The sequence below is a fragment of the Helicoverpa zea genome, chromosome 13 (genome assembly GCF_022581195.2).
Source record: "Helicoverpa zea isolate HzStark_Cry1AcR chromosome 13, ilHelZeax1.1, whole genome shotgun sequence".
Taxonomy (NCBI): domain Eukaryota; kingdom Metazoa; phylum Arthropoda; class Insecta; order Lepidoptera; family Noctuidae; genus Helicoverpa; species Helicoverpa zea.
This window is the reverse complement of record NC_061464.1, coordinates 6,453,862-6,470,303: the sequence shown is the minus strand read 5'-3', so window position 1 is coordinate 6,470,303 and position 16,442 is coordinate 6,453,862. Positions and strand designations below refer to the sequence as shown.

Here is a 16,442-nt window from a genome sequence, read left to right as displayed (position 1 = left end):
CAAGTAAAATTAATATTCTAAACTCAAACACGAAGTCCTTAGCCTATGGAAGTCGTTTCAAGGCGTTTGTCAAATTACGTATCGCCCTCCTTCCCTTCGCAATTCTATCTTTAAAATAACTGACTGTCTGTTTACATTTCTCTGTATTGAATGAGATGCTTATTTAAGTTAGGCCGTCGATTTTCATTCGTACCCCCCCTCTGGCGCCTTAGAAATGTAAGCGGGAGGGGAAGGGAAGGGATCAAAATAAAATGGTGGCTTTATTAGCGTTCGGTACATAATCGTTCCGAAATCAAAGGCGTTCGAATTTCAAATTCTCATGATTGTGTATTTGTAAGAGCTTTAGCAAATTAGGGATGTTTGTGTTTTGTTATTAATTCTACATAGCTACATGTATAAATTGAGATACATATTGCGATACCGTGTACATAAAAACCTCTTATTGCTGTCCTTTTATACTAAGGAAGAAGATTCTCTACCTACATACCTTAATTTGATTTATTTTACAAAAGTTAAAGAGGACCTACTAAACATGTATCAAAATCAACAAAAAATAAAAAATAAAAAGTAATTCCGTAAATAATTTCGCTAACATAACATTCCATGTAATCCCCAAAAAGTCTATTATCTTACAAAAACTCTTCAAGCATAATTCCTTTTGATTTCTGCTTGAAAAACCCCGTCGTAAAGATAATTGATTTTATTCTAAACAGATTCTAATGCACTTAACATTTTCTTAAGAGACCCCGGCCATTCATTGAGGATCTATTTGTATGGGGAAAATCATTTTATGATTAAAAGGCCCCTATTCAGCAATCGCTGACCACTTGCATAAATTATTAAGTACAGTCGGCACCGTTAGGCTATTCCTATTTTGTTAAGATGTAGGTACTTAACTTGATTATAGGTATTTGTTTCAGCCTTTTTATCGTCCCACTGCTGGGCACAGGCCTCCTCTCACACGGAGAAGGATTGAGCATTAATCACCACGCTTGCTCAATGCGGGTTGGTGATTTCAGACTTTATAGTCCAGGTTTCCTCAAGATGTTTTCCTTCACCTTTTTATCAGTCACTGGTGTCCAAGATATACTTAGAAAGTACATACACACTTAGAAAAGTTGCATTGGTACTTGCCTGACCTGGAATCGAACCAGCGCCCTCATACTCGAGAGGATTATTAGGTATAAATAAATAAATGTTTTATTCTGCCTAAATAGGAAAGTATAGGAATGTGTTGGTATTAACGTTGGTACGAAGATACCAATTAATTATTAACGAGAGCAAAATTATTAGGTTTAATGGCGAAAACACGAGAGAGTTGAAATGTTTAGGTCATAAAAAAAAATATATATCTTTTCCCAAAACAACTGAGTACATACTGATCAATGCAATTTTTTTTCCAAAACTCACAGCTTTCCTACCACACTAAAGAAAATCACTGACCAATCCAAAAACAAAAAAAAAGTTGCTTACAAAATTCTTCCTTCCATTGTAAAAAAAAACCCTCGTGTCATTTGCATACCGTCAGCGACTGTACAAGAAAGTCTATCAAAGAGATAGCCCCTTTTATACAAAGAAACGGATCGGGGAAATTAGTTAAGATTTTTTTTACAAGATCCCCCATTATAACTGTTATTATGAAGATCGCTCATTCCGTATTACACTGTTCCTTTTGATCTACAATGTTTTGAAATAATGACATTATACGTCTTTGATATTGTACACGACCGGTAATATATTATATTTTATATTCTATTTCCTAATTAAATTAGGCTTTTGTTAGTGTTTTTAATCGGCACATCGTTGGTTGAGAGTTTTATTGTTGTAAATCATCTTTGTGAAAATTTTGAGGTTAATTTTGTTAGCAATGCAGAAAATGTGTTAGAAATTATAGATCAACTAAATTATAAAACTTCAGAAGCAAAGAAAACTCGTTTGAATCTCAAAATTATTTTTAATGCGATTCCAGTAATAGCTTATTTCACTATACGTATACTTTACTTATCTGACCCATGTATACCCATAGACATATGTAACCATTTCACCCTGACTACGGCTATTTGTCCCCAAAATTGTAAATGATACCGGCCCGATGGCCAAACACAGTTCGCTAGTCCTTTACAATGTGACACATCCCCAATCCACAATGACTAACCTATCTATTCAAAGCACACACACACATAGACCATACTCTACGTAATAAATAATATTGTATCCACTGTTATTTGATCTAAATGACAAGAATACCAGTTCAATATAGAACATTCATGTTCGTACGTAATCACAATATATAAGACGTCAACACCTCTTCTGCGAAAACACTATCACAATGAATGAGATTCATAGTATTAATGAGTGCAGATTTAGTTTTAGAAGAACCATCAATGAATTGCTCCAGTTACGGAATATTCAACCCTATTGCTCTAACAATTAAGATTGTTATCTCCCCATCAATTCTCACCGGTTACATCAAAGACGTCTCACTCAGGATGTGAGATTGAAATTCCTGATCTGACTAGTAATAAACTTACTTCAGCTTAAAAGAGATTTCAAAAGAACGAATAAAGAAAACGGAGATGTTGTTATTAAAATCGTTGCGGACGGAAGAAAGGGGGCTTAAAAATGACACCAGACGTTTTGTCGCGATATCGCACATATAGAGATGGCCGACAAATCTCAAACTTTATTGAGATTTAAATTTGGAACCATCGGAGTGGTCAGATAATGATTATTTTTTCACGTTGCGCGGCAATTGTTTCTGACGCACTCAAGCGAAGGCAGTAATATAAAAAGAATTCCTTTCTTCGTCAAACAGTCTTTTTAATTTGTGCGTAAATTGGACTTGCCACTTAAGTATAAATTATGATATTATGAAATATTTTACAGCACATTTTGTCCAATAAGGTATGCCGCTACTTCTCAACCTTCTTGAAAGCTTATACAATAAAACCATCGAGTTTATAGACGGTGAGTCTTGTTTATGTGCCGCACTATACAATAGGAGCCTGCTACCTCGTAGCCTAGAAATATATGGCTCAAGAGCTGTTTTTTGCTCAATGAATTTTACAACTGGTTAGAGAAAATAAGCAGATCATATATTCCGCGTTATCCTCCATTCAGCGAATGCTGGTTGAAACACAGGTGGTTTTAAGTTTGTTTTGACAAACGTTCGATCTGTACAGTTCCAACAATGTTTCATTAAAGTCTGCACTCTCTCAGGTATGAAATCATTCCACAGATACATCATTGTGTTTTATCGGCTCGCACTGTTGGATAGACAAAAGCCCAGTGTTTAGATAGAAAAGAAGTATTTAGATCCGTTTGATAGTTAACACTGAACAGCGTTCGATGTTTGTTATTTTATTAAGTGTTCGTTCCTCGGTACATTTATTGTAATGCCCGTCAGTACATCACAAAGACCACTATGTTTATTCTAAAGGCAAGTGCGGCTTACCGTGTACGTTTTCCAAATTTTATTCGTGAACTATTCTTAAACTGTTCGTTGCGTTGCCGGAGCACCAAACGGTGGGATTGTATAAAAATAAATATTTACTTTTCACCGCATATTGTTGACGGGAAAAGGTTAATATCTTTATAAATAGAGGCGCGTGCCGATCGATAGTGAAGATTGAATTATAATAATTTTATTATTAGAGTTTTTAGTTTTGGCTCGAAACTGGCACTGCAGTCGATTCTGTTTAGTTTAAGGATATACATTTACGTGATCAATATCGGAAATCTTTCTCTATCCATACAGACCTACATATACTTAGCATATTTTTCTTACGCAATTTGGGTTGTTTCATCATTGTAACCAAAAATCTCATTGTATCCGTACCCTCAACAATCCATCAAGCATCCATCAAATTAGCAACTACATTACATTCTTCTAAAACTACAAAGTGGCCTATTGATAGTCCAGAACGCATCGCAATCATCGAAGCCATTATAATCGTTTTGATAAACAATAAATAAAAGACTGACGCACGCGCAGCCATCGAACGATCCCGTCAGATTGACGGCTTGACGAATCATTGTGTAAATGTCAGTCAACGGGGAACGGATATAATGTACAGCGTTAATAAATGTATTTACGTTTTTGTGTTTGTTTATATGTATAAGTTGATATAGGCATACCTAATTATTCCTGTATGTATAATATTAATGAAGAAATTGTTACATGGCTCATTGGCACTGCGCAAAACAATCCAAATTTGATATCAATTGTGCCTAAATCATGAAAAAACTATCTTCACAATAGAGGTAGAATCATTAAGCTTTAGTTCTTCTCACTAATGAAGTGTTTTTGAGCACGAAATAAGGTACCCCGAGGACAGTCCACATTGATCAATTGTAACTGATTAATTCAGCATTATGTGTAGAAAACGAATCCAGTAAGTACTACATAGCAGAAAAGTAAACCGCCCTAAATCTGCATATTCCTTTGAATATACATAATTTCTTCAGCAATCTCTCGGTATTAGTTTATATTAAAAGAAACATCCATTTCATAAAAATGTATCTCTTTGTAAAAGATAAATTCTAAGAAATAGTTCCGGCTCGTTCCTTCAAACAAGTATTATAATTATGTTGGTAATAATATTATTTTTTTACTGAAATGTTCATGATTAATTGTATGTATACAGAGATGAAGTATTTTTTGACGTACTCAACATGTTCTAAGAATTCTGTATGTAGGACGGGGATTTCGTTATTTTTATATACTCAGTAGTTGCTGATGGTAAATAATTACAATATTATATCGTGTACCCGAATGGAATTAAAGATCTTGTGTAACAAATAAGAACGTTTCTTTTTCTGTGCTTCAATAAGACAGTCAGTTCTTTCGGTTCATCCCTGCAATCAATAATAGATACTTTCTTCTGTATCCATGTGTACGATGGCCAAAGTAATCTACCAGCCTTTGTGCACCTCTCAAAAAGCATCAAAGATCTTCAATCTCTTGATGTCTTTGTAAAAAATAAAATCTGACTTAACCTTTGAAAGGCACCCACTTGGCCCAACATTCACGCCAATATTTGGCGCCACAAAGGCATACATCTTGAAAGAAGCTCCGTTGCATCCTCGTTACTGCATTTCGCCCGGCTTGTTACCCGGTCTTGCCTTTTTACCCGGATAACTCGCTTGTTACCCCCATCCGAGTGGTTAGCTCGAGTCTCCTCCAATTATTTCCAGCTCAAACCGGTTGGAACTGGAATGTAACTTTTAATTTTTGGTCGCTTCTTGTTCGGTTAGTCTGGAGAGGGCAGCTCGAGGACCTAGAGTTTGTAGCTAATAAAGTTTGACTAGATATTTTTGATAACGTTTTTCCGTGAAGTTGAGTCGGAAAACTCATATCTTTCTTATTAGTATGATGGTATTCGGATTTATTCATTAAGTGAATATTTTTAAGGACTTGAAATGACCATTTAACATATACATTTATTTTACCATATCCTAAATAATTTAAGCATACAATGAAAGTGCTTACGATACAAATCTTCTTAACACAACAATAAGTACACACAAGACCTCCAAAATAATATTAAAAAGAAAGATTTCCGCCATTTCCTGACCACACTATTTCTCTGAAGATTAGAGGCCGTCCATTAGCGACAAAGGACAGGTGTTGAGTGTGTTCTAAGCTTTATTAATCTTTTCTCTCGAGTGCGGTGAGGTTTCGCACTTTTGTGGCATCAGCCATTGATGTGCACAAAGCTTAAGAATATATGGCGAAGCAGGGAGGTTGGTCTAATTGTTAAGCCGTTAAAGATTGTGTAGACAATGATTTTCAATTTGCACTAGTGTGTGGTCGTGTCTTATGGCGGTGATTCTTTTGAAGAGTAATTTTATTTTATGGGGTTAATGTGTAATTACATAGGTCCAGATTATGAATGTGGTTGATAAATGTTCCGAAATCAATGTTTTTTTTCTGTTGATAGAATAGTTAGATAATTATGATTATGCTTAACAAAATGCAAGTATTCCTCACGCACCCAAACCACGTATTCAACCTCAATCCGCGAATATAATCACTAGCACAAACGTAATATAATTATAACAAATAAAAAAGGATCTTGTAATTGAAAACAGTAAAGTGCTTAATTAATGTTCATTTTGCGAGGCTGGTTTGTTCTTAATGCGCGATGCTCATTTGTTTTATGTATAAACTGTGGTAAAATATAGAATTGAATGAGAACAGAATAATGAAGGCACTCCACAACTCTATCGCCTACAAAAGGTCATCTTGGGAATACGAAAGAATATTGTGGACGTTTCATGCAGAATTTGCGTTTGTTTTTTACGAGTTTTAGCTTGTTTTTTGTGAAATGATTCAGTGGATATATTCAATGCGAACATTTTTGCGACAGTAGATAAGTTTAGTACTGTGTTATATATCTAAATACATACACAAATACAATAAATATATATGAATCTCGCCATAATTATGGAATTTCGTGTTCAAACTTAGATCCTTTGTGTAGTTCACTGAAATGACATTAACCTCTGTTATACATATTCAAGAAGACAAGAATTTGTAGGATTTCGTATAGATATGATATTTACTATGTTAGGTGTGATTACCAGAGGTTTTGCTGACTTTGTATATATTTTTTTTATTCATACAAAATTGGTACTCATTTCAGCTAAGTATATTTTTTTACACACAGCACATCCACACAAAACCAACGACATTATTTCCGCCGGCTAACGGAAAACAAAAATAAACATAAGAGTAGGCAAGGAATAAAAGAAAAGCTCAAGTGGGACGAGCATCCGGGGGCTAGCAAGAGGCAAGACAGGAGGGTTGGGGGGGGCAGGGTGGCTCGGGGGGGGGGGGGTAGCTATGTTTGTCTGTAAGCCTCATGGGACTCGGTTGGCTGGTCGACCCGGCTTTTGTTTATACGTATTTGAACCCAAATAATGTTACTTGAAGTGGTAATTTTTTGGGTAAGTATATATATTTTTTTTGTTGTTTGATGTTTTCATTTTATTTTGTTTTAAGGGGTTTTTGTTTTGCTATTTATGAAAACGATATTTTTGGTGTTCAGTCTAGTTTATGTCAATTATTTTTGGTTGCTTCAGTAAATGCAATTTTTTTTAGGCGATTGCAAATTAGGAGACATTGAATCTTTTCCCATAAGTTCCCCATAATGCATTATTCTACTACTTTTTGTTATAAAAAAAGCTCTAACAAAATCGATAACAAAAACGTGTTTTAAATTACAAAGTCGTTACTTTCGTGTCGTCCGGAAGTCTAAAAATTGTTCTGTATTATAAAAAAGTCGAAGTCAAAAGGGGCGCCGACTTCTGATGTGGCATAATAGCTTAATTTCATGATTTACTGCCTAAACTTGTTTGATATGTCCTACGTCGAAGGAAGCTGTAAAATAATAGAAGGTATAATCTTAGAGGTGTTTATAAACTGTACGACGTAACTTCAAAAAAGGTTTTGTTTTAATATTATAATGAGTTGCTTTGTTATATACAGGTTGGTTGCACTATTGTTGGTTAAAATGGCTTCTTTTGTAAAGATGGTGAGCTCGTTAAGTCTTTAGTTGGGAATATGAACATGAAAATATACGTTTAGAAAATATAGTATGAAGGTATACTAATATATGACAGACAGGGCAGGAAAGAGTATAAAAAGCAAAATTAGTAATTGAATATTAGTTGAAAAGCACCATCTTAAAGTTTTAAATAATAAACAAAATCATACAAAAAACATCGTCAATACAACGACAAATCTACAATACAAATCAAAAACAATACACATAAGTACAAGTGTTCACTATCAAAGTAAAATGAAAACAGTTCTAACTACCTTCCCGCCTAATTCCGGACGCCACGCGTCCGAACGTCGTCCGATACCAATCAGAGCGCTAATTTGTAGAAACCACAGGGTTGCCACTCCACCCAGGGCTGCCACCATCAACGAAACGTCAAGTATTGTGTCATTCAATAACAATTCGCACACCCCTAATATTTTGACTTTCATTAAGATCAAGAATGGAGGGTCATTTGAAACTCAAGTCCTTTTATTAAGCCCAAATACCTCATCGAAAGCAAGAAAGACCCAAATTAATTTAACGCCAAAATGATAAGCGGCTATTATCGTAAAACTTTTTCTCGGTGGCAACAACCTCTCGTTAACGTATTTCTGTTTAATAAACATAATCATATATTAACGCTGTAAATATAAAACAGGGTCCGAACAAGACAAAGCATGCATCGATTCCATTATGCAAAATGCATAATCACTGCGGACATTAGATAAGATCGGCACTCGAAACGGCGACTCATGCGCATAAGAATAAAACTTTGATAAGCGGACTCCTGCGGGGTAACGTTTAAACCCTCTGGCAGCTTAATTGGGGGACTTCATAATGTTTTGCTTATTTGTTACTTGTTAATGTATATCATACATGAGAGCATTGAATGAGGGACAGTTACAAATATTGACTTTGAAATTATGACTTACTTTGCCTGTTGTGTTTTATTGGACAAGATAAGTACCAGTAAAAATACCCAGTATTATAATGTTTGTTTTCGCACTAGAACATATTTCTCCTAGTTGACCCGAATTTGTAGTTCTCGGGTGCATTTATTTCCGGCATTGTTCAATAGGTACTTTCTTACTTGTGTTTGAAATTTCTTTGTAACCCTGTTCACTAATTACTATAAAGTTACAGTCCTATGTTCTAAGTTAATGAGTATGTGTGAGCACGATGTAGTGTTTTCTAGTAGTATTCCTGTTTCTGCATTGACGATGGTAAAATCTTTCTTGTCTAGTATATTTGTCATCGAGTAAAATAACGTCGTTTTTAACTACTTACCGATGGTTGTTTGGTTCAAAGTTACCGACTGATTTGTCAAATTACCTACCTACACCCGATTCTAAGAACTGTAGCTGCATATGTATTAGAAAAATTCCACATTCAAATCTAAATAATTAAGGACAGTTAGGAACATGATAAAACATAATTTCCTTTCCCATTTCTTTTTTACCGGCCATGTAAAAAACAAAAACAATATAGGCTGGCAACTCTACTGCACATTTTTTCTTCCCATCAATGCATTAGTGGTTCATTTTGATATTTCATCGCCTTGCATTGCCACTAACGCCCTTATTCTCTAACACCCCTCAAATCTCGTCATGCCCTTTTTATATTGCGTTATGCAAATTATCGACACTTTGGGGTCACGGAATAAATAAATTATTAGTTCGTTGTGGTTCTTTAAGTGGAAAGACACGCCACTTAAAGATGTGCAGGTTGCAAAAAAAATGCAAAATTTTCAATATCTATAAATTATATGCAACCGGTATCGTGGAATCAGAAATTGAAAATACACCAATATGATTATAACAAAACAATAGTAGTTTTTGTAACTTAAATTGTTCCGTTTTTGTAGCACTCAAAAGCAGCATCAGATGAAAAACTACACGTGTTTCCTGAAAACGTATTTTTGTTATTTTGACACAAACTCATTCCAAACTATGCCTATGACGTCCGTTCATAAATCATAAGATTTGACCTCCTTGATAAGGCTTACACCAAAATACTCACTTGCTAAGTTTTATCAAATAAATCTCAGTCACCAGGAAAACTACTGAAAACCTAAATCTATTAGTCGAATAATCTATCTAGAAATGAGAACACGTCGGCCTGTGACAGTAAATATTATGATTTCACCCAAAGATCTGCATCTCTTACGTCAATGTGACGTCTGTTTCATTATACAGCTTTCCGTGTATTCTCACCTAATCTTTTCAGTTTATATCATCGACTCTTAACCCGACCACCTAAGGGTCAAAATCGTTAATCAGGATATAAAAAACTGGGATTACTATTTTGATATCGGCGCCCACATTATAAATTATGTCAAGGTATGTCCGGTGTTCATCTGTGATCTCTTTGTCCACTATATATTCTTCAATTATATTGTTTTTGATGTACGCTTTCATGCTAATCCGCGGTTTCGTATAAATCATTAGGGTTTTGTGCGTCTGTTACATTGACAATAGCTTTATGGGGATTTGTAGCTTTATCCACGAGTTCGATAAATCTTGTAGTTTCTGAATTGTGTCATCTGATAGAGCATTATGTTTTTGATAAATTTTAGATTTATCAACGTCATATTACTCATGAATCATAAGAATCACTAACAGGATACTATCTCATACATTTGTTATTAATTGTATAATTTCTATGTTTACGCAATTAACTCGAAGGGCGACTTATAAAGAGACATCACTCAAAACATTTATATGATTATGTGTCAACAATTCGTTTAGCGAAGAAATATAGGAAAAGGAAATCGTTCTTTACATATGAGCGACAAGGACATAATAACAGAATTATGTTTTCGCTTCCATTTATATCCATCGTCATCAGTATTGACAGAACATCGGACGGTGGTCGTCGCCAAATCACACCCACTTATTTCTATTGGCACTGGTTTCATTGTTTCAATCAGTATAATGACGCCACTCCATCTTAGCTGTTCTGCATCCATATCGTATTCATGACGACGCGCTCCACCTGTGTCGCAACAATAAATCGTGACGCCACAGCTGGTCACCTCTATCAAAAATCGCGTTTTTATATCATCTCTAACATTAATAATGCTATCAAAACGCGGTCAAAATGCCAAAACGACGGGTTCGCTGTAAAATATAAGCGCCAATTGCTAGGACATCTCCGCAGAGCTATTAAATAAAAGTCTTTTTACATTAGATAAATCGCATACGTTATTCGGGAACATCTGTCCCTTGCCGATTACGCCCATACATTATGCTCAGTTTGTTGTTTTTAATAAAAAGTTTAATCCGTTCGGTTATGACGGCAATTTGTCAGGCCGATGGAAAAACTTGGTCGATTACCGGTGGCGCTCGATGTATCGCGGTATCGCCGAAGGGACGCCTATTACACTCTGCCGCTCTTTTTATTCGCACGATTATGTCACGTTTATTTATGCATTCGCTTTTGTCTTCCATTAGCGCTTTTTCTTTTTTATCTCCGCCGACAGTGATTCACTTAAATGTATTCCCACTGTCAGGAGCGCATTTATACGTTTGCAGGAAACTTTTAAAATTGCAAATCCTTTTCATATTTTGTGTCTTCGTTCGTCCGGAAACTTACATCGTCGAGTTGTTTTGATTTCATCACCTTATAACGTCTTACTCTGTACAACCATTAACAATTCAATACTGTCTTAATGAAGAGCCGATAAAATGTATATTGTGTTATTCGTCACGACTCCCAGGCAATTAATTGGTGTACTTTTTTTTTTGGGAATTCGCTTTATGGTCGCCGTGATTTAGTGACCGTCCCGCCGCTTGATTTGTGCACACATTTTAGCTTATTCTTTGTGTTGGGAAGTGCTTAAGTGTGCAATATATTGTGTGGAACAAATATCGCGTCGAGAGACTGTTAAGACTGATAGCAGAAAGTTGCAATGCTTAAAGCGTGGCTTGTATGGTGCCGCCGTCGCGCGGTGCCTTTTGTTGCTGCATATAAAGTTATTTTATTAATGACGCGACACTCAAAATTTTGCATGACGCAAACGAAATTGCGGCTCTTTTATTATCATCGGAATGACAACTATTGCATACGGTTTATTTTTATTCACAAACAGCTGGCATAAAACTTCGATGAGTGTCCATCCAGATTTCAGTAGTCTTTAAACGGTTACAATACACGGAATAATTAAATCACTTCACATGTTTCGCCAATATTCTTGCAGCTTTTCAGGTATTGGAAACAAAAATTCGTGAAAGTAATTAATCTGGGAATAAAGTGGATCGTAGTAAAAGCTTTAAAAGGACACGAAAAACTTTGTCAAAAGAGCGGTTTTAAAGTGAATTTTATTTTATTTCATTGAAACAAACATTTCATTGATTGTATTTTAAGTCGCTTTGAAGATCATTCTGGTTTTTTTTTTTTTTGTGAAAATTAAAACTTCTTCGAAATTTTATTGAGGGTGCATCTACACGGTGCAAGTAAGTAGCTTGCGCATGTTGAGGCACATGCGCAGGTTACATGTATTTTAAAAACGCGCGGGTCCAGCAACTCGCGCATGTACCAAAGCAATATACCCACCCGCGTGCTCTTGTCACTTGCGCATGTTAACTTGCTCCCTAAAGACACAAACCTTAATGTATCTTTTCTCTTGTTACAGAACATAGGAAACGTGACCGCAGAGTTGGAGTTGCAGCGGTTACAGCAGGAACAACTTCGTCGCCAGGAGATGGTGAGGCGTGGCCATGGGCTGTACCCTGGACCACCGCTGGGCTTACTGCCATTGTTGGAGCAAATGCGGCCGCAACCGCCACAGTCTAATGTGAGTATAAATACATATAAGAGTTAATTTGTTTAGGAACATAGGTAAGTAAGGTTGTAGATACAGAAGAAGTAAATAAGACAAAGAGTATCAACATTTAAACAACGTTTAAAAGTATAATCGATGACTATGTCACAGTCAATTAGTCAAAATAGCCATTCAATCAAACTGCTGATTAAATGGAGTTGTTCAGTCGAAGGGCTAGCTATTTGATTCAATGCTTATTTTAACCAGTTAGCTGCGGAATCTATACCTACGACCCGATGGTCAGAAGACTTGATTATTTAAGAAACTGACATAGAATATAGGTAGTAATGATCATCAATTAAGTAGTAGAATACTTTTAGCAAGCTTTATCATTAAAGCTTGAATCTGAATAAAATTATAAAACGCAACCAAATTATAATCGTGAGAGTGCGTGCGCGCAAAGATGAGAACGTACCTAATAAACAGATTGGTTTGGCAAGCGACCATCACGATATTATAGCTAAACATTGGCTAATTTCCTGTGTTCTATAACACCTATAATTGACACTGTTTATAGTTCAGCAAGAGTTATCTAAGTCCTTCAATTATTGCTGATTACGATATGGCAATATAATTTTTTTATCATTACATGCCAACCTCTTTTTAAGTTCTTCTAATCTTATTTTAGACTTCCTATTTCTATAGTCCTATTTATTTCTATATCTTTTCTATTCTTAAATTATTGTATAGCTTTGTATTAATTGAAAATAACTAAATTTTAATTCCTGATTCCCCATTATTTAGTCTTCTTCTTCTTTCGTGTCTTATAATGAGACTACACTTTGTCGGCCCAATATGCTTTTATTATTTAGTATGTTCATCTCACTTATATTACTTCAGTGGAACCTTGAATTATGTAACCAAATATGACGACTATAAACTTAAGACTAAGGTGCGAGATAAAACGAAAGTTGTTCTCAAACTCATTACCTGCTACAACCGATGTTTGTTATGTAAATTATAATTAGATGCGTTCAAATCCTGTTGTTGGATGGCCAGTTTTGTATAGCAACACACATTCACGAGTTGTTTCACGCAAGCATTATGATTAGCGATTGTTTTAAAGTATTTTTTAAGTAGGTATTTGTATTTTCTGATTGGGTTTCGATTATCCTAGGTATTCTGTATTGGTATCCTAGGTATTTGAGTCCTAATATAATGTATATTTTAGTGACCTTATTTCGGCACCAATCTATGCATCATCATGGGTAAAGAATTCAAAATCACATTTCAGTAGGTACCTAATTTATGGAAAGAACATACATAGATAAAAATACATTACCGCATATAAGATTCTAGAATGGACTTTCTAAGCCAATACTTTCATCTCTAAACCAAGTAATATCATAAGTCTAATCTAAAGTCATCTTCCATAAAATTTTCCAGGCGATGCAAACAAACCAGTGGCCAGCGACGGCTCAGCTCGCTCAGCTCACAGCCAGCGCCCGCTCGCCACCTCCCCAAGACCCGGACACGCCGCTGAACTTGAGCAAGCAGCGGTCCCCGTCCCCAGCACAGCCGATGATGATGATGGCCAGAGGCGGCGGCTTCGTGTACCCTCCTATGGAAGAGTCCCAGTATAGCATGCCTAAGGAAGAGGATTATAATGCTACTGGTAATAGTGAGTATCTTTTACTTTTAATTAAGCAAAATAGACTCGTTTTATATTGTGTATATGAGATTTGTAGGAATACAAACAAATGGTTGGAGTTTATAGTTAGGATCACGCGATTAGTACGCTAAAATGGGGAGCTAAAGTAAGGTGACTTGGGTAGATATAACCTTTATCATATTATTGGATTAACCCTGGTGACCAATTGGATCAAAACGACAAACTTAGGTATAATGATGAAAGTGAATCTAATCATGTTTACTAGATATTTCCCAATACATTGTAAAACATAATTAAAACCTGGCAAATGATTTGATTAGACAGCCGTGTGCTAATATTTTTGGAAAGGGTACCCAGTAAAGCAGTGACTACGTCATCATATTATCTGATTTACCTACCTGTTACCTAGACGCGGATTATTGCGTGAACTGGAAATATGTCAGTGTCCCACCTACTGACAATAGGGACCATAGACAAGCGATATAAAACTATAAGTACATATAGAAGTTTTGCTTGCCACATAATATGGTTGAAAGAGACTGCCAAAAGTAAAAAAATATAGCAAAAACTATCTCGCGCTCAATTCATTGACAAGGTACTTTCATCGGTTAACAGTTTTTCGAAAGAGCTACTCACACCTACATATAAATTCAAATTCAGTAAGTTTCCATAGATTCCCATTAAAATACAATATTTCTTATCGCCATAAATCTGGCTATAAAATGATCTTTTGTATTAACACCTACATCTGAACCAATATATCAACCGAATTAACTAAACCTGATCTAAATAATATCCAAACAACAGATGTACGCTAGTAGGCTTAATATTTACATAACCAGTTAGTAAACAAGCATTATAAGAAGATAATTATATTGATGAAGGCATCTCATATTGTACCAATTAATTATAAATTAAAATGATTGTAAAATACTATGTGGTACCCGTTACGATTTACGAGAACAATAAATTTTCCTGGGTCATCTTTTTAATATCTAGGTTTCGATCAAATCAGATCTAATACCATTTCAGGCAAACTTTATTTTATCACCTAAAAGTGTAAAAAATTCTTGATTTAAAACGGAAAAAATATAATACAGAACAAAGTAAAAAAATATGATCTCATAATGAGAATTACTGCCATGCACATTTTTTTTTGCAAATAAATGATCTTTGTCACATAGTATTTACTTCATCAACGAAACGTTCAATGATTAATTTTGATCTCCTTTTCAAATTACAACAGACTGACGTAAATCCCGAATAGAACATTACCGGATATCACCCGAATCAGTTTTAATATCAAACGTGACTTACGTAACGCTTCGAACCAAAATAAACAAGGAATAGGTACACTTAGATAAATAGTGGGTAAATGTTAAAATGAAGAAATGTCCCGTGTCGCCGCCAAACATTTTGATGTTTCACATTTAATTGCAAAATATAATTAATATGTCTTACACCGAGTAACAGTTAGTCCGGTAAATATCGAATGAAATGTAGGCCATACGATTCATCGCGTTTCCCTACTCGAATTTATTGCGAAAGCTGTGATTATTGAAGCCTTGTTAATTATATTTGAGTCCAAAGGTCCCAAAGTAGCTAACGTATTCTTAAATAAATCTTTGCGGGCGAAAATTGAACTCGACAATGCAACGGAACAACAGAATGGCATGATGAAAAGTTTAATGAAGAAACATAAAGCCTAGTAGTATTGAAGTCAATATCAAAATCAATTATATAGTGAAATAAAAAAAATGAACCTTTTCATTAAGTTGTAATCCCTTTCAGACCCTTAACTGTGAGTGACCAGTAAACCGGTGTAGTATTTTCACCCAAAGCTGTTTCTGTTCTCTTCACATTTCTGTCCAGCACATGGTCCTACAAATGCTTCGTTTAATACATAAAGTTGTATTGATAACACAACATTATTAACTTGTAACCTGTCTAAGTTTGTCACCGCGACTATCCGACACATCTCGTAGGCCGCACGTCCCACAAAATTGAGAGACACACAAATTACTTCACAAATATTAATTATAGTGTAATCTTGAAAGTCATCTGTAAATCTTATGGCACCAGGTTTTACGTTACAGAGTTTATAAAGTTACGTTTTTATTGCATCTCTCGGCGATTTGACGACATTCCACATCGAGGATAATGGGAAGAGCATTCCAATTATTTTTTAAAGTTGAGGACAAAAATGTATAATGTATTTTTTATTGTACTCCGTCACACAATAGATGCAAAGATACAAATGAGTTCTGTTCATCTGTCACTCTTTATTTTTAAATACAACTTCGCAAATACAGAACATTAATTTCAAATATTAAATAAACTTTAATAATTCATACATATAAATAATTGTGTAAGATGGTGTACAATAAAACAAATATCTACTTTAAATAGTTGGCGCGAACCCAAACCGAATTGGTTACAAAATCGCGAGTGTCGTTTC

The 16,442-nt window shown here is 35.2% G+C and overlaps 1 protein-coding gene across 2 annotated transcripts in view; it reads left to right on the top strand.

Moving 5' to 3' along the window:
* LOC124635557 (transcription factor Sox-5) overlaps window positions 1-16,442 on the top strand; it is a 282,618-nt gene that overhangs the window by 259,045 nt on the left and 7,131 nt on the right. For both annotated transcript variants that reach the window (XM_047171473.1, XM_047171474.1), the window contains 2 exons: window positions 12,184-12,345; window positions 13,759-13,993. In XM_047171473.1, coding sequence (XP_047027429.1) covers window positions 12,184-12,345; window positions 13,759-13,993 — 397 coding nt within the window. The remainder of the gene's footprint in view (window positions 1-12,183; window positions 12,346-13,758; window positions 13,994-16,442) is intronic.